We start from the raw sequence: 22,709 nt of genomic DNA on the forward strand, positions 1-22,709 counted from the left end.
CACATCGTCGTCTACCCGTTTTTCCTTATGTTATCTCATGTTTGTGGCAGTATGCGTCGACATATACAATCACTGCAACCTAGGTTTCAGGGGCAGATAACGCATTACTTTTTGTGGGATCTTAGTCGTTATATTCTGCGATGTCATTTTGAACCTTGACTCATTGCATATAGGGCATGTATCCAACGTTTCATGCTCTTTGTAGAATAACATGCAACTGTTTTTGCAAGCGTGAATTTTTCATAACTCAATTCAAGACCATTCAACACCTTCTGCGCGTGTTTATGGTCTTTCGGCAAACAATTGTCCATTGGAAGCATTCTCCTTAAAACCCCCAAAAACTAATCCAAACACAGGTTCAACATACGATACTTTATTTTTTCCGTGCATTAGCTCCACAATGGCCTTGAGAATGGAAAAACTCTCGCACCCTGGGTATAACTCTTAGTTGGCATTTTTTAACAGTTTTTCATATTGTTTAAACTTTGCACTGTCTATTGGTGTAGGCACGTCATCTTCCCCTTCCTGATTGATGTTGGTCGATGCCAATGGAAAAACATCTTGTATAATATCCATGACTTGATTATTAGGATCCATAATAGGTTCAACATTATCCACTCTTGTGGCATTTGAAGACGAAGCATGGTCTAATTGTTCCCCGTGAAGGTTCCAAATGCTATATGTCTCAATCATTCCATTCCTTACTAAATGAAATTCAACATTTTTAATTGTCTCCCACAACGTGTTGTTACACCTCTTACAAGGACAACGAATTCCAGTTGCACCCGGGTTGTGTGTACGTGCAAACTCAATAAAATCCTCGATTCCTTCGTCTGAGCATCTATTCATGTTCTGTATCCACCTCCTGCTCATAATTCTTGTAACCACAATCACAACAAAACAATCACAACAACTTCATATGAAGTTATAATGTCACCTTATGCCTCCGGTAAGGGCCCTATCCCATTCAGGAATGCATAGTAACGTCACGTAATGTACAACTACATGAAATTAGATTTCGACGTGGATGAATTTCGGCAGCATTTCGATACAGTTCTTGAGGTGTACCGTAGGTATAAATACCTACGTACCACTCGAAGAACGTACAGAGATAACACCGAAATCTCCACAATCGAAACCTAATCCTGTAGCCGTACATTACGTGACATAACTATGCATTCCCAAACTATCCAAATAATGAGACAATTCAAGAATTAATTGGACCGCAGTCATGCTTTATGCATCCATGCACGAAATCCAACTAATCTCGAACGGGAAACTAAGTGTTACTAAAAATAAAAATAAAAGTACGAAGTTAATTTTAATTAACTTCGTACATCACAATACATTGTACTACGTCACGCACAATTTAACAACATAATATAAATATAATTTCACAAAAAAAAAATACAAACGTAACAAACTAAATTTAACATAATGTAATTAATTTAATATTTTTAAAATATAAAACGAATAAAATACCTTCTCAATCTTTCTCCACCAATCACTAATTACAAATATACAAATTTATAAATAAACCCAATCCTAAACATGTATTTATAAAAAAACCCAAGCACTATTTAAACATATAAACACACCCAAAATCAACCCCAAAGTCAACTTTTTGGGTGTGTTTATAAATGGGTTTTGAGTGTGTGTAATGATGGGTTTTGGGTGTGTTTATATGTTTAAATAGTGCTTGGGTTTTTTTATAATTTCAACTCCCATTTTGGGTGTTTTAGTGAAACTCCCTTACAAATATCCCTAATGAGAACGAAAATAATAGTGTTAGTATGAATTTACATTAATACTTTTAAACTAACGACAAAAAATACTTACCCAATGAACGTCTGAATTCCCAGTGAGAAAGAGGCAGAGAGAGGTTTTATTTTTTTATTTTTTTATTTTTGCATTCTGCCTCTTTAATGGCAAAATGCGGATATGAAGAAGAAGGATTTTGCGCGACGAACTTATTTTTGTTGCGCAAAAAAAATTCATCGCTCAAAACTACATTTTCGTCGCAAAATTGATCCATTTAAATAGCGCAAATGCGTGTCAACGCTTATTTTTTTGCGCGACGAATATTTTGTTTCGCACAAAATTCCGCAAAATGTTATTTCCGTCGCAAGTTTTTGCTGCCAAAAATAAAATATCCCGGTTTTTCTTACGCGACGATAAAGCTTGTCATCGCGCTAAGTTGTCTTCTGCGACAAATTTTGTCGTTGTGTAACTTTTTGCCGCCAAAGAAAAAAATCCACTATTTTCTATCTAACTTTACGTGATGAAAATAACAACCGTCGCGCAAGAAAACCTAGCATGACGAAACATGTCATCGCTAAGTGTTTAAAAGAAAAACACCCGCTTTTCTTCTCACTTTGTGCGACAACTTTGTTTTTTGTCGCTATGGTTTCTTGTGCGACGAAACTTTTCGTCTCGCAAGTTTTCAAAAGTTTGCGCGACGAATATTGTTTTCCGTCGCGCAAACTTATCTTCTTGCGACAAAGTTTGCATCATCACGCAAAATATCTTCGCGCAAATAGTAAAATATAGTAGTGTTTCTTCCAAAGTTAAGAAAACTATTCTTTGCGCTTAGTGAAAAAAGGTCTTGATTTGCAGACAAGAGGTTTTAGGTTCGAACTCCCATGACGTCTTAGTTGTATGTGTGTGTGAGATACTCCCCTCCCCTCTAGTTTAGATTATCGCTTGTACTATAAATAAATTTATATAATAAAAAAACCTATTCTTTGCGAGGGACATGTAGTTCAAGTCAGAGTATTTTTACTCTTGTATTCGTAATCCTAGATTCGATTCCTCCTCTTTCCAAATATCACTTGTATAAAAAATAAAAAAAATTTAAAAAAAACTAATTCTTTTTTGCTAAATAAATACCTTTTACTCTCGTAAACTTGAAAGGAAAAAAAATTTGGGTGTTTCTAGTATGAAATTGAATTTTAGTGAAAATTGAGCGGCCAAAATAGTAGTACAACCACTTAAAATTCCTCAACTAGATTATAATTATACAAATTTATAAATAAACCCAATTCTAGACATGTATATATAAAAAAACTCAAACATTATTTAAACATAGAAACATACCTAAAATCAACAATTGTATATTTTTTGGGTGTATTCATAAATGAGTTTTGAGTGTGTGTAATGATGGATTTTGGGTGTGTTTATAAAGTGTTTTGGGTGTTGAGTTTTTTTATAATTTCAGCCCCCATTTTGAGTGTTTTAGTGAAACTCCCTTATAATTAATTGTGTTTGTGTCTAGATAACCTCCCCAAATTAACATATAATCTATAATATTAAAAGTTAAATCGGTATTTGTCATTTGTGCATAGCATCCAACTGCTTAAATGTGATATATGATTTTTTAAACTTTGACTTAAAAAACATTTGAGAAAAAGGACACTAGCTAATGTAGCCAAACACAATGTATCCTTTTTCATACAATTGGGCACCAACCTAAAATTCCATCAACAAACTCAAAAAAAAACCCCAAGAGAATAAGAATTTGAAATATATTATAAAAATAATTCAATATTCGTTAATAATGTTTAATTATTTATCAACAACTAAAATGCAAATAACAATACCTGCCAGCACGTTTGGCACCATAAAAATATTTCATAAATTGAAGCCCTCAAAATATATTCGTTGTGTGAGCAATTAAAAAAAAACTCTTGCTTTGACTAATTGAAGGGCATAACCTTCGTTGGGGCCACGAAGTCGTTTCTAGCTACCTGCTGTGTCATGTAGTTGAACATTATATAAGGCATACAATACGTACCAAAGGGCATTAAACTTGTACTTTTTATCCTAAAGGGTCTCAAAGAAACCTCTACTAACACAGCCATGGCTTCTTTCCTTCCTTCATGGAGCTTTAGCTTCCTCTTCACATCATGGATGCTGGTAACCCTAAGCAGAACAGTGGTCGCAAAGGTCGTTTACCGACCTAGCCCGTGGCACCTTGCCCATGCTACTTTCTATGGTGACGAGACTGCCTCCGAGACTATGGGTATGTATGTTGTTCATATACTTAAATGATCTCTTGTCATACTATAACTACGTTACCATTATTGGAGATGTCCCATAAGAAGTTTATGCTTTAATTATTACTAAATCCTTAATGCTACTTTTTTTGGGGGGGTTATAGGTGGAGCTTGTGGGTATGGAAACTTGTTCGTTAATGGGTATGGCACAGACACAGCAGCATTGAGCTCAACACTATTCAACAATGGATATGCTTGTGGAACTTGTTACCAGATAAAATGTTATGGGGCTAGTGCATGCTTTAGAAATGTTCAATTCACCACCGTGACTGCTACCAACCTTTGTCCGCCAAACTGGTCCCAAGACTCCAACGCTGGAGGCTGGTGCAACCCACCTCGGACCCATTTTGACATGTCCAAGCCAGCCTTCATGAAAATTGCTCAGTGGAAGGCTGGCATTGTCCCAGTTATGTACCGCAGGTACGACATAAGCCCTTAAAGCTTCATACAACATTTCATTGATGTATTATTACTTTTCCTTACCTCTTTTGTTACCTGACTTAGTATACCTATAATAAAGAAAAAAATCACATCAATATGATGATATGGTATAACCGTTGCACCTAAGCCTTCCCCAAACCTAAACTACACACAGATTTCAAACATATGGTTATAAGACATGTTAAAGATCAATTTTTATCTTGGAGTTCTCAAACATATATGCTATTTCCTTGCAGAGTACCATGCATAAGGGCCGGGGGACTTCGATTCTCTTTCCAAGGAAATGGGTACTGGTTGTTGGTGTATGTGATGAACGTAGCAGGAGGGGGTGACATTGCAAACATGTGGGTGAAGGGAAGCAGATCAGGGTGGATCGAAATGAGCCATAACTGGGGAGCTTCATACCAGGCCTTTGCAACCTTGGGAGGCCAAGCTCTCTCTTTCAGGATCACTTCCTACACATCCAAGGAGACTATAATAGCATGGAATGTTGCTCCTTCAAACTGGAATGTGGGTTTGACTTACAAGGCAAATGTCAACTTCCATTGATGCCCAACAAGCAGAATATGAGAGATTATGCCATCTATGACTCTTTTTTTCTTTTCTTAATTTCCTACTTTTTATGAAGCCCCCAAGTCTCTGTTGCTTTGGCTTGGCAAATTTTCCTTTCCATTTTTTTTTTTTTTTTAATGCAGGGCAAATTTTCCTCTGGTTAATTTGCATCTGATATATATGCTTTCTAAAGTGATTTCTACTCACTAAAATGACAGCAGAATGTTCACATGCTAAGAGTACAACTGCTTGTTTTCATTATTTGGTTGAAAAACAAGTGCTCTGCCTCCGCAAATATCATCTATATACTAATCTGAAAAGTGCTTTTGTCCCAAGAATATATTTGAGAAGCATTTCAGAGCCATGACAAAGTTTATGTGTGGCTTTTCTTGTATCAAAGGATGAAAAGTCTTATGTTTCATCAAACACTATATGTTGTTATCCTGCAGAAACAAAAACGAAATTGTCAAAGACTCTCTGGTTTTCAATCCTGTGATCTAACAGTAGATCAAAAGCATAATAATTTATTCTAAAGATTCAATGCCATATTGGGAAGTCATCAAAGAAGAGAAGAAATATGTTTGCAATCCTAAATCTCAAACTGGGTCAAAAAATTAGAAACAGAGAAAACACTCAAGTATAATTGCATCACTAAAAACACCCACAAGACCATGATCATTGCTACCATGTCATGTTTTTTTAATTTGTTTGATCCCATGTGAACCGTGGGCCCATTTAGAGGGGGAATAAAATGGAATGCCATGCTTGCTAAAACGTGACCCCCACAAAGGGGTTTAAAGTGGGGAACATGTTATCAAATCAAACGAACAATTAGGAGCAATATTATGCCCTCCCAAAGCAAAAAAATTTGTTGTACTGTGAAAGGTATCCCACGTGTCATTGCATTATTGGTTGAGGATAGTAAAAAATGCTATTTCTGTTGTATGAAAGTTTCTCTTCTCTCATCTCGCCAATAATGCTATGTCATGTGAAAGTGTTATCACGCATGTCATAACGTTATTGATCAGAGATAGCAAATTAATGTTATCCCCGTTTCATGAAAGTCTTTCTCCCCAAAGAGGGCCTCTCATTTCATTGCCTAAGCACGCCAAGCTTCCCTTTTTCTCTTCCTTTTTCCACAAAGTGTCATCATCACCAAGGCTTTAACATCATTTCTTCAACCTTCCCACCTCCATATTTTACTTTCTTTTTCTTGGGAGCCCAATTTTAGTTTCTAAAGGAAACAAACAAGTATGTATATTTTGCTGTTGTCCAAACTCGATTTTGTGAGGTCTTGCATTGACCAACCCTTCTACAGAAAACAGCAGGCAACCTTTTAGTTTTGGATCAAAAATGTCAAAACCTAACTTGTATTCTCTCCAAGACCTACATAAAGGGAAACAAAGTAAGAACTTTCTTTTCCCTTTTACTTGCTTACCTTTTAATCCACCAGAGCTTTTTCTGAGCTATAAAGTCTTCAAACAGTGTGATAAGCTTAACTCTTTGCGACCTTGTACCTGTTTATATCCTCTGGAAAAAAAGAAACTCATTTAGATCTAGTTTTCATAGAATTCAAGCCATAGCCATTCTTTTAGTGTTCAAAACCATTGTACATTTATGATTTATTACCACCTTCATCCTTCAAAATCAAGCTCATTTTCTCACATGGGCTCTCTCTTCTCCCTCACATTGGTAATTCTCTCATGCATATCCATAGCATTAATAAAAACTGAAGCTCAGAAGATCAAGTCAGCTCGCCTACTAGACCTGCTCATCCGGGACTACACCTTCAAGGCCTATGACACACACTTCAGGACAGGAGTTCTACACACTGTAAATTTACCAGCAAACTTCTCTGGCATCAAAGTTGACACAGCAAGATTCAGATGTGGTAGTCTCCGAAGGTACGGTGCGCAGGTAAAGGAATTTCATCTAGACCTTGGTGTATCTGTGCATCCATGTGCTGAGAGGGTCATGATAGTTACACAAAACTTGGGTTACAATTGGTCTTCTATATATTATGCCAATTATGACTTATCTGGCTATCAGCTTGTTTCCCCTATACTAGGCCTCTTAGCTTATAATGCCGGTACTGAAGTGAACTTCAGCAACCCTTTTGAGCTTGGAATTGAAGCTGCGGAAAAACCCATCAGAATAGACTTCAGAAATATCACAAGGGTGAACAACGAATTGGGTACAAGGCCATTATGTGCTAGTTTTGAAGGTGCCGGCAAAGTGGCTTTAGCAAAGGAGGCTTCACCTTACATTTGTATTGCAAAAAGGCATGGCCATTTTGGGTTGGTCATTGAGAAGCCATCACCAGTGGAGTTGAACAAGAGCAAGAGAGTGAGCCCGTGGAAAGTGGCAGTAGGTAGCTCAGTTGGATCTGCTTTAGGTGTTTTTCTCTTGGGGCTGCTTCTGGTGGCAATGTTTGTGAGGGTGAAGAAGAGGTCAAGGATGGAGGAAATGGAGAGAAGGGCTTATGAAGAGGAAGCTTTGCAGGTATCAATGGTTGGACATGTTAGAGCTCCTACCGCATCGGGCACTCGAACAACGCCAACACTTGAGCATGAGTACATACCTCCTCCTCATTGAGTTGCATTCATTTTTGTTCAAACTTATTCTTTTTGTAACATTAGCTTGAAATGAAAAGGTATTCAATGTTTATTTTGAGATAAATTTGAATTTAACCAATTTTTACAAAGGTTCCAGTGAGTGGAACAAGGGAATTCTACTTTCTGAGCTGTGGCAATCCCTTGTTCTTTTTACCTTAAAATGTATATTTAACTGGGAAAAATATAACATATTTCAACCTCAAAATAAGTTGCATTTTTTCATCAAATTTTTTTTTTTTTTCAGTTTCAATGGCACACCATAAGTATATTGGCCAACAAGAACAGAGAATCTGGTAAACATGGGAAAGCTACACTCTCTAAGAAATTCCGAAATCTGGCTGAAAAAAGGTCTTCAATCTGGACTTAGTGCAGATTAAGGTAAGAGAACAGAGAACACACAAAATTTCATTCAGATATGGAAATAGAATGCAGAATTTTCTGAAATTTTATTGTGCTGCTGCTGGTGGTACTCCTATCCCACAGGACAAAAAGTAGCAGAGCTTTGGATCTCCACTTTGATCAGATGCATGCAAGCTTTAGAAAAAGAATAATTTGATTTCTAGTCACTTCTGAGATAAAGGCAAAGTCATCCCTCATCCCTTAACACAATGATTCTCACCTTTACCTTTCTTTATTGTGTCAAAGGCAATTCCATTGATGCTTCAAATTTCAGAACGCTCTTAACCCACCCTGTACATTGAAACTGTCGGTGAAACAATGCTATAGGCTTGCCATGAATTCATTACCTATTTTATGTGATAGCTTTTGAAGCCCATACATGCATATGAGTTCTACTACTTTCAAGTGAAGAACAATCAGGCAGGTGTAACACTTGCATAAATTTCCTTTTGTTAGGAACATACAAGCAATATTGGAGAAATATAAGACCAAAATATAAGAGCATTTGATACCAAGTAATAGTATAACATAAAGAAAGCATCTTACAATACGACAGAAACTTATGTCAAACACATTACATACAAATGTTGAACCAAAGTACCAAAAACCATACGTAAGAAAGAAATAAATTATAGGCTAAGAGAATTTTCACAAAAAATAAGAACTAAAAGCATATTGAATAAAGATACCCATGTCACTGTCGTGTTTTGCCAATAAACACTGATCCGACCTATTAAAAATCGTGTTATTATTGTTTAATCTGTTATGGGAGAAATCTCAACCCAGTTAATACGGCTTGACCCAAACACTTAATTTTACTTCTTCATATGGTGCTTTCGTGTGTTCATAATTTTGTCAGGTCTAATTATAAGAACGCATTTGAATATATTAGTAATGATCGGTCATCAAGAGATTGTTACTATGCCTAAAAGCTTGTATTTCAAATGTTGCGCGTGCATCCCTAAGTAAACTAAACATTACTCAATACTTTTAAGATTAAGGCTAGTTGAATATGGTACTGTGTTCGCGCTCTTGCATCCGTGATTGAATCCACCTACCTATAAATTCTACTAATTCACTTTGTTAAAAAGAAAAAGAAAGAAGGATGAGTTAGTGAGAAGGCAGTCTCCTTATTAGATCAGAATTCCAACAAGATATCAAGATAACCACTCTTAACTGTAAGCACATGCAACACCTCTTGAGATTTTGAGAAGTTTGTCTTCCGGAAAGTATAATATGATATAAAGGTTCTAAGTTGTTTTTTTTTTTAATCATATCCTAGCTGTTCTTTGTTATGCTCGGAATGATATCCTAGCTGTTTTCTTTCTGTAACATATGCCATATATTGCATTTTGTTACCCTTTTATGATTTATATTTTACTTGCATGCATCTTCACGCAACCAACATTCCTTATAAGCAATTAACTTTACAAATAAATTGTAGATAAGTTTATTTTATCAACAAATTCATACAATTTCCTATTAAGCATGGCTTGACTCCTTAAAATTGAGGATGATCTCCTTCTTAAAACCAATGGAGTTTTGACACCGGTCAAATTCCAGCAATATTAACAAAGTTTCAATTTAAAAAAAAGAAAAAAGAATATTACAAAAATTTGACACTTTTCGAAACCATATTTATTGTAAGAATGAGCTCCTCCTTAATTTTAAGGAGGCAAAAAAAAAATTTCCATAACAAAATTGAATATATTATAACCCAAATCCTAAAAACCCACTCCAGTACTTAAATCCAGCATGCCTTATGTTTTTTTTATGGAAATCCACATGCATCCCCTTGATTTTAAAGCAGACATGATCCTAGCATAATAACTACACAAAATATGCAACATGGGTAATCTATTCAATCTGAAAATCTGAAAAACTTTCACCACCACATATATAAACTTACAAGCAAAACTTTCTATTTTATTCTATAGCAAAAATTTTGTACACCAAGTCCCAATTTATTATTATTTTGAAACTTGGTAAATAAATAAAAGGGAAACTCAATCCCCTAGTTTTGGTAGGTTTCTATAAATTTTCCTTGAGAAAAAAGGAAGAAGAGTTAGTTGTTTAAAGTGTGAAGCCTAAAGCTCCAGCCTTTAACTGTTTACCCAAAGCCCCTTACCGCAATATAACCCCCTTATGATTTTCCCGGGATAATTAACTACTTTCTTACCTAGTTTTCCCGGGAAAATTACTAGTGAAGTCTCTAGCCATCAAACGCATCAACCCCTTTCCTCTCTCTCTCTCTCTCTCTCTCTCTCTCTCTCTCATCGCCATCCCAAACCATTCTCTCTCTCTCTCTAATACACACAGAGAGACAGAGACGCGCACATACACAGTGATCTTCCATGGACGATCCTGCGGCACCACTGTCGAACAACCAACCAGCTCCGAGAACCCCATCTTCGTCTTCGTCGCAGCTCAATCCGCCTCCGGCTGTGCCGCGCACCCCTCAGGCTCTGCAATCCCTAGCGCCATCTCGGCACATCGACCGAATGATCAACTCCAACCACCACCAATCTCCGTCGAGGACCATCTACTCCGATAGGTTCATCCCCAGCAGATCCGGCTCCAACTTTGCCCTCTTCGACATCTCGAATACTCCGGCCGAGGGCCGCGATGACTCCTCTAGCGCTTACGCCACGCTCTTACGCGCCGCCCTCTTCGGCTCCGACGCCGCCGGTGTCGTTCCTCCGGCGACGCCAGAGAAGCGGAACTTGATTCAGATGAACCCGCCCAGCCCCAACATCTTCCGGTTCAAGACCGAGACTCGCCGGTCCATGCACTCGCTCTCGCCGTTTGGGTTTGATGATGTGGTCACTGGGGTTCACCATAGCCCGGTCAAGGCTCCTAGGAAGGTTCCCAGGTCGCCTTATAAGGTAAATTTTATCAATTTCTGGTCTTTTTGGCGATTTAGGTTCGGTTGGTGTTTGAATTTTGTCAGTTGGGTATAAGGAGTTTTGTTTCTTGTTCAGGTTTTGGATGCACCTGCTTTGCAAGACGACTTTTATTTGAATCTTGTGGATTGGTCTTCGCATAATGTGCTGGCTGTTGGGTTGGGCAATTGTGTTTATTTGTGGAATGCTTGTAGTAGTAAGGTGAGCTCTAGCTTCACTGACTTTGCTTCTGTTTTCTAATTCTTACATTATTGTTGTAATTTTGTTTTGTTGAGTATTACTTGAGGCAAATGTACGTTCTCCAATGTCACAAGTCACAACCTTGTAGTTTTTTATGACTGTTCTGATCATCTAGTGTGTTCTTTTCTTGGTGTTAGTATGAAATTTTGCTAATTTGAGTCTTTTGCCTGTATAATTTTTTTTAACTTGATCATTGTATGTTACTTCCAGGTAACTAAGTTATGCGACTTGGGGATTGATGACAGTGTCTGTTCCGTAGGCTGGGCTCAGCGTGGGACTCATCTTGCTGTTGGAACTAGCAATGGGAAAGTCCAAGTAAGAGATACTTGTACATGATATCAGACATGTTGCATTCTTATAGGTTTAAAATTGAGATGCTATTTTTAATATTTTAATATTGCAAATTGGAATTAAAGGTGGACTTGCAACAACATCTAAACAGTAGGTGTTTTAAGCAACAAGTTTGTGACTTTATCATGTGGGATATGATCATCGAACAACATAATGCTTGAAAACTTTTATCTGAACTACGAAAGTTGTGGAAAAGTTTTGATATTATGACAAACAACAATGTCCTGTCTAGCTCAATAATGGTGTAACAGCATAAACAAGCCCCTGTCTGGTCTCCTTAGCAGAGCCACTCCCTCAAATATTTTTGGTGCATAATTAGACATTATCGGTAGTACTTTATCATTCTAGAATCTCCAAGTATTGTTTTAATCTTAAGATTCCTTACTAGGTGTTCAGAGCTGTAGATAATCTATGTTACTGGTTTTTAGATATGATTATGAATAGGTTAACTGGGAACCTCCATCTCCTGCTCTTTACATTGTGACAGTGTCCAAACAGAATTGGATTCTAATTTTGGTGACTTTTTTTATTTGATCTTTTTGTGCACATTCACACATTGATAAACTTTTGACTTGTGGTCTGGTTATTTGGAACATGCCACTTCTGTATCCTGCCTTTGTTGGAACCAAATTACATTGTGTACAATAATCAGGTTATGATTGTAAATTTATGTGATAATTTGATATTCAAGACAGTTGCACGTGAGCAGTTTGTGGGTTAAGTTTTGTGCAGCATTACAACATGAACTTCATATCTACCAACCTCTTATATCTAATTCTTGGCATATTAGTTTTACTGTTAAACTTGTGCATTTGCATATATGCTGCTGAATGATTAGCTGATGCACTCATTACCTACTCTTTAGATTTGGGATGCATCTCGTTGTAGGAGGATAAGAACTATGGAGGGCCATCGGCTGCGCATTGGAGCCTTAGCCTGGAGTTCGTCTATGTTGTCCTCTGGTAGCCGGGACAAGAGTATTCTTCAACGTGATATTCGTGCTCAAGAAGATTTTGTTAGCAAACTTTCTGGACACAAGTCAGAGGTCAGAATCCTTTATTTCATGTTCAGTTTGATTGAACTTGCGAGTTGAATAAAAGACTGCTAAACTTTTTGGACTCGAGTGTGCTTTCATGAATGTTACTCATTCTAATCCTTCGGTTTTCTAATTTATACTTTGGGTAGTATACCAGTTGTTATGTTATTATCATATATGCTGCATGCGATATTCTGTTTAATTTATATTTTCTCAGTCTGAAAATAATTTTATTGTTCTTTAGGTTTGTGGACTAAAGTGGTCTTACGATAACCGTGAGTTGGCATCAGGCGGGAATGATAATAGGGTATGCTACATTTTCCTTTCAGCCTGACTTACGCTATGTGCATTGTAAGTTGGTCATGCTTCCTATTCATAACTGATAATTTGTCCCTTGTATATACAGCTTTTTGTTTGGAATCAACATTCAACTCAACCGGTGCTGAAATACTGTGAGCATACTGCAGCTGTGAAAGCTATTGCATGGTCTCCCCATCTTCATGGACTTCTTGCATCTGGGGGAACTGCAGACCGGTGTATTCGTTTCTGGAATACAACCACTAACTCACACTTGAGCTGCATGGACACTGGAAGTCAGGTGAAAAACTTGTTGGTTTGCTTAATATGCTTACTTTTCCTCTTGGTTTGCTTTAAATATTCATGCGGAAAGGAAGCTTTGCCCTGTGGGGAATATTTAGTGAACCTAAACTGATTGCACTGGGTGCCATTATTTCAATAGTTCCCAAACTTCTTGTTTCTTAACATTGTGCTTTTTCTATTGAGTAGATCATTCCACCCAATATAGAATGGTGTAACTTCAATTTTTTACTTTGAACTTTTCCATATATTGGTAAAGGGAGAAAACTGGGGTTAACACATTTGCAACTTGAATCTGATTAATTTTGCTGTGTTTTGCATCTAGATATGAAAGGAAGAAATATGTTACTCAGAAAAACATGGATTTATCTCATTCGTGATGCTAAATGCTGATATATTTCTGTTCATAGAAATGAAATTAGTTGGTGACTGAAATCCTTCCCCCTCCCTCTTTCTAACATGGACTGTGCTTCCATCCATTGTATATATGCAGGTATGCAATCTTGTGTGGTCGAAAAATGTCAATGAACTCGTCAGCACCCACGGGTACTCCCAAAATCAGATAATAGTTTGGAGATATCCCACCATGTCCAAGGTACCAAAGTGCCAAAGTCTTGACAATTCCTGTAACCAATAAATGTCTTTACTTCCATTTCTAATTTTCAATTTTCCTCTGCTGATGCAGCTGGCAACTCTTACTGGCCATACATACAGAGTTCTTTATCTTGCTATCTCACCCGATGGACAGGTAATGTACCCCCAATTCCTTCTAATTACCTGCCATTTTTATGGTTATGCAAATTAATTGACGTTCCTTTATGCATATTCTGATCTATTACATTGATTATTGTTGTTTCAGACGATTGTCACTGGAGCAGGAGATGAAACACTTAGATTTTGGAATGTATTTCCTTCCCCTAAATCCCAGGTAAAAAGACTCAATAGTTGACGGAAATTAATGCATACTACATGCCATCAATTTGGTTAATAGTTATTCCTTATTTCTTAGTAATTTGACTAGGGTATAATGTATATATAATGAGTGGCATTGATTATTCTGCTTTTGTGGTGAGGAACTAATTGTGTTCCATATCCTTGACATTCTACTGAGAACGTGAATTAAAATTGGTTTATGCAAGTGCTCTATATTGCATTTACTTGTTCCCTGTGTTTTTCCCTTACTCATGTAAATCAAATTATTATTGCAGAACACAGAAAGTGAAATTGGAGCATCATCACTTGGACGAACTGTGATCCGGTGACCTCCTGCAGGACTTCGATACCAACTTAGCAACCTTCACAATTGCTCGTATTGGCCGAGGAATGGGAATCCAATGAGGATGATATGTCATTTCTTTTTGACATGATAAAAGAGCTGATCGGATGGTAAACTTAAATCAACCCACAAAGGAACGGAGATTTTACTGGGACCCCAAAGGCTAAGACAAGAGTTGAAGCGATGATTGGTTTAATCTTTTTCAAATGTTTATTTATTCTCTTTTTCCCACTTCAGTAGTCGAAATATGTATAGATCGAGAGGGGGGTTGTTATCAATTATTTTCACCTTCTCAGTGCTCCCTTGTATATTTAAAGAGAGAGTACTGAAAGATAAGTTGGTCATTGTGGTGTAGTATCTTCACATTCTTTGTAAATGGATCACAATTATTTCACATTTTTTGCTCCAAAACTATAGAAGTTGGCGACGTCAAGGACAATGTTTAAGCTCAAATTTATACTTAACTCTTTTAAACTATTTTAAAACTTATTGGTCATATATTATCCAGCATATATTCATTGATGAGATATTATCTATAAATACTTATATTTGCATACTTGTTCCCTTTGCATACTTTTTCAGTTGCTCTCTCGGAACACTCTCTTTACTCTCTCTCTCTCTCTCTCTCTCTCTCTCTCTCTCTCTCTCTCTCTCTCTCTGAAAATTTTGGTTTATTCTTCGAATCTTTGCTCTGCTCTCTCAGAGATGAAACCCCAATCATGCATCTCCTCTCCTTTTTCTGCATCTTGTGGGTTTCACTTCTCTTCTCTCTTCTCTCTCTTCTTCTTCCCCCTTATTATTCTCTCTCTCTCTCTCTCATTTGGATCATCCTAATGTTCAACTTCCAACACTTTTGAGAGCCTTTTCTGCCACATGGATTTGCTTAAGAGAAGGATTTTCCTCAAGTATGTCGTGATCGGCTTGGTGTAAAGAATGAGAAAATCAATTTGTATGGAACTCGCCCAGAACATTGTATTGCCTCCGTATTATATCATATTATACTCGGATTTTTCAAATTTTTTTTTTCAAAACATGGTATAGCCGTGCGGCTTTCCTGTTGTTGACACGTCCTTTTTCAATATATATAAATAGTATAGCCGACCGGCTACACCAGGTTCTATAATTTTTAACTTTTAAAATCGTTTAGCCGACCGGCTATACGCGGGTTTATTAATGTTTTTAAAATAATATCGCTGAGCAGCTGTACATACTATTTTTTATACTTGCCCGCACGATAATATTATAGCCATGCGCGGCCATACTCGATTTTTTTAAAAAAATAGTATAGCCGACCGGCTTTACTGTTTTGACACATGGAGCATAGGCGCTAACGGGTCTTTTTAAATGTATATCAATAGTATAATTGTCCGGCTATACCCGGTTTTTAATTGTTTTTTAAAACTAGTATGGCCCGGCGGCTATACTCGATTTTTAATGTTTCTTACAAATCGATACCCGAAGGCTATACCGGCTTTACCTATTTTGCCACGTGAAAGTTTAATCGCTGGGCTCGTTCCTTTATATGTGTATATATATATATATATATAATAGCCGTAGTTTTAGTCAATTTTTTAAATAAAATTAAAATAGTACAGCCATCCGGCGGGTTTTTTGTTTAAATGTTTTTTAAATAAATAGTATAGCCGAACGGCTAGACTCTTTATATATTATTCAAGTATTATACACATAATTCTCACATATATTTTTTAATAATACATTCGTATTCTGCACACGTCTTAAAGACTCAATAAAGTTCACATTTTTTAAAAGCAAACGGACAATACTCATATTATATAGGTTTGTAGGTATTTTTCATGTTTAATACACGTATTTTTATAAAAATTTCAATAAAACACAAAATTCAAGTATTAGGTCATCCCCAATGGGAACTTTATTTGGGGCTCAACCACCACAGATCTCTCATATATGCAGCCCAATGCAAAAAAGGCATCCCCAATGGGAGAGATTTTGGGCTCTAAATGTTAAAGACCCGCCGGAGCTGTCCTCAAATCTGTGGACACGGATGCAGCCCCTTCAGCCCGAGTGTTCCCACATGAATCACTTTTTAATCTCCTCAATCGCCCAAGACGCACAACTGCCCTCATACTCTCCTACCAAACCACATGCATGGGGCCCGCTAGCACATAAAAAAAACTTATTTTTGTACTCTCCTCTTTTTCTACCGTTTCTTTTTCTTTTCAAAAGAATGTCCTCATTTTTTATATAGAAATAAATGGCTAGTTTTTTTTTCTTTACTCTAATCACTTTTTTTTAAATCTTGTCCAAATTTTGATTTTTTTGGGTTGAAATGTTCAAAAAACAAAAAAAACTAACATAACATAAACATTCATTAAAACATAATAAGTTAACAAAAATAAAAAATGGCACATAAATCAAATTACATCATAAATGGATCCCCGAATATAGAGCGTCCCATTGTGGGAGAGATTCCTTTAGTGCCCCAAAAATTCCATCGGAACTCTAAATGGGGCTCTATAAATCCTTGTTAGAGCCCCAACCATTGGGGATGGCCTTATAAACATAATTCTAACATATTATTGAATAAAAAGAATATATGTTGAAAAATATAGATAACTTATATTAAAATATAATATTGTGGCCAAACATTTAAGTTGTAATTTGCCAAAAGTTCCGTATTTTACTAACTATGAATAAATGCATAGACGCGCGGCTATACTTGATTTTTAAATAAAAAAAATAGTATAGACTCGTGGCTTTACTGTTTTGAAAAGTCGCACCTAGTCGCTAAGCAGGTCTTTTCAATATATATATATATATATATATATATAATTAGTATAGCCGCCCGGCGAATATCCAGTTTTTATTTTTTATTTTAAAATAGTATAGCCGCCCGGCTATACTCGGTTGATTAAAACTGCAATCCGAATTTAGTATGCAAATACCCCATGTACCGTGTACGCACACATTTTGCAAATATAACTTTTAAATATATACTTATTGGCCACTTAAACTTTTTCTTTTTTCTCTCATCTCTCTCTCTCTGGGTCGCTCTATCTCACTTGCTGTGTTTGGATTTGAGCTGTTGGATTTATCTTGATCTGGGCTTTTGCGCCCTGTGGCTGGTCAAATCCATGATCATCAGCGTCCCGTGAACCCCTCTCCAGTGCGAACCACTCAACCTCTTGATGAAGAAGACGAGTGGGGTATGGCCTTTGGCATCTGTCTTCTTTGTTTTTCATCTAGTTCCCTTGTTTGGTTACTGAGAAAATTTTCTGGAAAGTGAAAATGAACGAGAAAAGCTCGAACCTTTTTGCCTGATTTATGTGGGTTTATGTAGTTTTGCTAAAATCACCTTATACTAATCCAATAATTGTGTTATGCTGAATTCTTCTGTTGGGTGATGCTTAGACATTTAAGTTGGTTTGGTTATTTCTATTTTTGTAACGAAATGGAAAGCAGAAGCAAAAGCTTTGTTAGTATTAGATGTGGGTTTGGCAAGCTACATGATTGCTAGATGATCAGTAACTTGGGGATTATTTTCTGTCTTGTGAGTTTTGCTACCATAATTGGAATGATTTTCTTTTTAGTTTCTCTTCCTATTGGTTTGAATGGTCTGACTCTGAATTTGCTACAATAGTTTCTCTTCCATTTTTTAATATATATAAATAGTATAGCCGCCTGGCTATACCAGTTTTTGTAATTTTTTTAAATAGTATACTATTCTCAAAAATAGTATAGCCGCTCAGCTATATGTGATTTTTTTTAATTTAAAAAAAAGTATAGCCACACGGGTTACTGGGCTTTAGGTGGACGGTATATGACCAATAAGTTTGTAAATGAGTGATATTTTGCCCAATTTCCCATTGCAATTTGCATGTTCAATTTATGAGAAGATACGAGAGTAAAATGACTTATATACAACACTTTTAATTCCCATCCACCGGTCGCTATTATTGTCATTTTAAAAATGTTCATACACTCCAATAATAAAGAGAAGAGTGCATGATGATCTTTTCGACGCAACAATAATATTTCTCATATTCGTTGTAGAAAAGCATATGTGAATTAGGTCAGTCGTTCAAGATCATGTGCCCACTTTCTCACACCATTCTTTCATAGTTTAGAATATTATAGACTATCACTTATATTAAAGAACAAAAAACCATAATAGAAAAACATATATCGAATCTATCTATTTAAATATTCATCTAGTTTTACAATTTAATAGTTGATGCAAATAACGCCCCAACTACATTTACAGTAACTTGGCAACCAGAACTGGAACATACTGATGATAGATAGCACAGCCCCGTTCAAGAACACTGATTCATAGTGCTTGAATGGGATTTGGTCTGACCATGAATAAGTCTGACTTCCTAGAACAAAAGACCTTTCAGAAAGCCAAAAGGAACAAATATGTTTCTATTTACATCAAATCAAACAAACTAAGGAAATTGTTTTAGTTTGTTTCTTGGGTTTGGCCCTCAAATCGCTGCTGGGGACCATATCTAGTTTCATTTACATGGGGAAGCTCTTGGGGCCACGGAACCAAACTCAATGGTGGGAAGCAACAGCTACACTTTTCTTGGCATGGCTCTGGCAAGTCCCAGTTACTTGGAGAAGTTTCTTCCCTGTTTTCCTGGTGGACCCCACCTCGCCCACTTCTACAAGGTGCTGCTGCATCACTGAGTGGACCCCAACATTCCACCTTGTTGAATTCTGGAATGCTTGAGTGGAAGTAAACCCAAACCGAAGCCTCCTGCAATTCTGGGAACTTGCTGAACAGATTGCCATCCCCATGAACAAAGGCCTTCAAAACCTATTTAGATATTGGTTTTAAATATTAATAAAGATCAAAAGGACAAAATTAAGAGTAATTAATTAATTAATTAATTATCAATTAATGACTTACAACAGGAAGTTCTTTGCAGAAGATGAAGAATCTCAGCCTTGCAAACAGATCTAGAAGGAAATGACCTCCGCTTATGTGGCAGTGAACATGAAGAGACATCTTGTCCTTAACTTTCTTCCACTCAGCCACAACTTCATCTCTCTGTAACTTGTTGTACCACCCTTGCAACTGCAAATCAATTTCCCCAATTATCAATCCAAAAAATTTCTTTTTTATCTACACCAAATTCCAATAGCTAATAACATAAACAACAATCCTCTGTTTGATTTCCTCTGTTAAATTTTTTACTTGAGCCACAAGAAAAACAGACACAACACACAAGTAAGGGCACAAACCTGAGAGTTGTCTATTGTCTGTGAAACTGCCAGAGTGAGTTTTGAGGTGATATCACTGTGAGTAAGGGTGTAAGTTCTTGGAAGGTTCCCTGGGTGCTTCTTCTCATCCACTCCTAAAAACAGAACCTTCAGCTTTGACGCTTCAAATATGGCTGGCCCAAATAGCCTTGCAACCTAATCAAACAAATCATTTCAACCTTTCTTGTCCAAAATAACCCACACACATAATAATAATAATAATAATAATAATAATAATAAACCCAAGAAACAATTTTGTGAATCTTTTTTTTTATAAATAAAAATAAATAAAAGAAAAAGAAGCTTACAGGAACCATGGCCCTGTTTCTTTTCTTGGGTATTTTTGTACAGTGCAGGAGAGAGCCTCTGTGATCAGATAGAGAGAGTGAAGGTTTGAAATCCGAAGGAAGCACAGAGGAAGCAGCAGTCAAAGTACCCATCTCCGTAGCAAGGGACTTGGGTTTTCTTTAGACACCCACTCTCTTGGCTCCAATCTTTTTGGCATCCAAATAAAGAAAACACAATGAAGTCTATGGAGCTGCGGCAGTGCTGCTTATCTTAATTAATAAGATTATAAAAAGCACAGAAAAGGAGAAGTCCTTACTGAAAATTGCGTGCTTTGCTTTTGCTTTTGCTTTTGCTTTGAGGATGATTCTTGGGTTAACTTGTGAGCCCAGCGTTTGAAACTTCGAAGATTTGCCCATTTGAGTTTGAGACGTGTCCGTTTATGAAGTTTTGCCACACATCACGGAAAATGAGTTTGAGACGTGTCAGTTTTTTGTTTTTTTTGGTATATTAGTGAGTTGCTCATGAATTTGTATTTTAGTTTCAATTGACCTTTATCTTTTTTTTTTAAAGAAAATTAAGGACCCGAACTTTTTTTTTGCAATTTCCCTTCTATCTAAATTCATAACATTTCATCTAATTTGCCGTTAAAAATGAAGGCAAAATGGTCATTTTGTACATTAAAAATAAATAAATAATGAAAAGTAAAATTAAAAAACAGAAAATTGAAGCTCTCTCTCTCTCTCCAGGCTTGCGGGGGGATGGGGGGCGCTCAGGAATAGGATGGGTCTGGGTCTTAGGGGCAGGGGCTGGGGCTGGGGATGGATGGGGGATGGGAAGAGGGGACTTGAATCCTAGTAGTGGAGTTGGGAATCCTAGTAGTGCCAGTGGTGTGTTAGCACTCAAAGGATTTGCAAGCCTTATTATATACATATATACAGCCGATCCTTACTCTAGGAAGTCTGGTCGAATGGTGTTCACCAAATTATTTGGTGAGCTGCTCCAAGTTTAGGTTTTCACCAAATTATTTGGTCGAATGGAAATTTGTATGGAAATATCGGGATATTATCGATATCGATAAAAATTAAATAAAAATCATGAAAATTGTAAGAAAAATTTGAAAATTTTTCTTGAAACTTAGGATGATGTTTATTTAGTCAATTATCACAGAAAATGGAAGGAAATGCATTGCATGATGGGTTTAACTTATTTAAGTTGATTATAGTGAGTTGACAAACACTGCGAGTGTAGAAAATATGTAATAATTAATGAAATAAGATTAAGCACACCATAATTATTTATTTATAATGATTTACTACAATATTTTACACTTTATACATTGCATGATAAGATATATGAGTGACTTAGTGCCACCGCTTGAGGTTTTAAATTATTTTCACAAAACTCATTTTCATTGATTTTTCATCCAAAGATTGATGATTTTATATCCAAAAAAAATCTTCATATGAAAAAGTTGGCCTTTGAGATTACATTGCATATACTTCATTGAGATTAATTTTGTCATTTGCATAGGTTTTTTTTTCAATGAAATCATCAATTTTGGGACAAACAATCAAAGAAAAAGGATTTTGGGAAAACAAACTGAAACCTCAGGAGGTGTTAGTGTAAAATTTTAATTTTTCTTCAAATTGACACATGTCAAATTTTGAGAGAGAGTATCACCAGCTGACGTAGTGATACGATACCATTCTATAATTTCTCCCGAGAAACAAACAAAAAAGACTTTCTTATTCACCTTTAGGACCAATTTTGTTCTTCAAAATGATAAATGTGACCTAATTTCTCAATCAACAATGGGGCCCCTCAATCGAAGTCATAATAAGTAGGTATGAACATGCCTTCCAGCCCATTTTGGCGACCAGTGAGTGGTATAAAAAATGGAAGGAAAATTGCTTTCTTTTGAACCCAAAAAATCTCAAGAATGTTATATTTTTAAGGCAACCATTATTTTCTATTAAAGAATAGTATTTATTTAATTTTCAAGGTCCTATTTGAAGACGTGTAATCTTAATTGCCAATAAATCTTGTTGTGTTAGTGTTAGTTTAGGAGTGTGACTAGTCATCCGTTGTCGTTTTCATAATTTAGTCTTTGTGTATCAAGTGCTTCTTTCTTGTATTCTACGCGTTGGAGGCTTTCTGTTCACTCATCAGGACTTGGATACATGTTAGTCCAAATAAAAACAAAAGAGTTGCCGACCAAAACTGATATATTTTTTCTGTTATTTCAGTGTTTATAATTTGTAACTAGATTGCAAGTGCTTTTTATTTTCCTCTAATTATAAGTGGGACATCTAATCACCAAGTTTCAAGAACCATACACCAGAAGTCCTTACGTTTGGTAAGCTGCCGGCGCTTCCATTACTCGTCCAAATCACCCACTCCTATGACTTGGGAACGTTTCAATAACCATACACCAGAAGTCCTTGCGTTTGGTAAGCTGCCGGCGCTTCCATTACTCGTCCAAATCACCCACTCCTTACAGATACTATTCTGTTTGTTTAGAATTATAAGTAGAACATCTAATTACCCAGTTTCAATAACTATCAGAAGGGTCCGATTTGTCAATCTGGGATGGGAAGTTCAGAAACACAGGTTTTCACACCCTTTACCACCAATGGCAGAAGCTCCTTGTCTTGTATTCATGAAAGCATATAGACATGATAGCTTTTTGTTGGTGGTGAACTTTTTTTC

At 36.5% G+C, this 22,709-nt stretch overlaps 4 protein-coding genes across 5 annotated transcripts; 3 read left to right on the forward strand and 1 right to left on the reverse strand.

Annotated features, from left to right (window-relative positions):
- The first annotated feature begins 3,858 nt into the window (after window positions 1-3,858).
- On the forward strand, window positions 3,859-5,089 carry LOC103344203 (expansin-A7-like). Its single transcript, XM_008247827.2, has 3 exons — window positions 3,859-4,021; window positions 4,160-4,475; window positions 4,733-5,089. Exons 1-3 carry the CDS (start codon window positions 3,859-3,861, stop codon window positions 5,043-5,045), a joined length of 792 nt encoding a protein of 263 aa, XP_008246049.1. The 3' UTR covers window positions 5,046-5,089.
- A 1,244-nt stretch (window positions 5,090-6,333) lies between these two features.
- Window positions 6,334-8,410, forward strand: LOC148915155 (uncharacterized). 2 transcript variants are annotated; one of them, XR_016128449.1, is made up of 3 exons: window positions 6,334-7,621; window positions 7,908-8,041; window positions 8,147-8,410. XR_016128449.1 is itself a non-coding variant. In XM_089055627.1 (2 exons), exons 1-2 carry the CDS (start codon window positions 6,666-6,668, stop codon window positions 7,924-7,926), a joined length of 975 nt encoding a protein of 324 aa, XP_088911753.1. In that variant the 5' UTR covers window positions 6,334-6,665; the 3' UTR covers window positions 7,927-8,410. The 2 variants fall into 2 exon arrangements, 1 of the variants encoding a protein (XP_088911753.1); XM_089055627.1 differs by having other exon boundaries at window positions 7,908-8,410.
- A 1,808-nt stretch (window positions 8,411-10,218) lies between these two features.
- On the forward strand, window positions 10,219-14,918 carry LOC103337375 (B-type cell cycle switch protein ccs52A-like). Its single transcript, XM_008240529.3, has 10 exons — window positions 10,219-10,947; window positions 11,044-11,166; window positions 11,416-11,520; window positions 12,422-12,601; window positions 12,837-12,899; window positions 12,999-13,190; window positions 13,683-13,784; window positions 13,875-13,937; window positions 14,049-14,117; window positions 14,398-14,918. Exons 1-10 carry the CDS (start codon window positions 10,417-10,419, stop codon window positions 14,449-14,451), a joined length of 1,482 nt encoding a protein of 493 aa, XP_008238751.2. The 5' UTR covers window positions 10,219-10,416; the 3' UTR covers window positions 14,452-14,918.
- Window positions 14,919-18,612: 3,694 nt separating this feature from the next.
- On the reverse strand, window positions 18,613-20,901 carry LOC148915156 (protein STAY-GREEN homolog, chloroplastic-like). The gene is made up of 5 exons (XM_089041095.1): window positions 20,317-20,901; window positions 20,021-20,206; window positions 19,695-19,868; window positions 19,360-19,527; window positions 18,613-19,266 (listed from the first exon to the last, which is right to left on the reverse strand). The coding sequence occupies exons 2-5, from the start codon at window positions 20,150-20,152 to the stop codon at window positions 18,907-18,909; spliced, it is 834 nt and encodes a 277-aa protein (XP_088897221.1). The 5' UTR covers window positions 20,153-20,206; window positions 20,317-20,901; the 3' UTR covers window positions 18,613-18,906.
- Between the last annotated feature and the right edge of the window lie 1,808 nt (window positions 20,902-22,709).

The sequence above is a fragment of the Prunus mume genome, linkage group LG7 (genome assembly GCF_029339155.1).
Source record: "Prunus mume cultivar Tortuosa linkage group LG7, ASM2933915v1, whole genome shotgun sequence".
NCBI lineage: Eukaryota > Viridiplantae > Streptophyta > Magnoliopsida > Rosales > Rosaceae > Prunus > Prunus mume.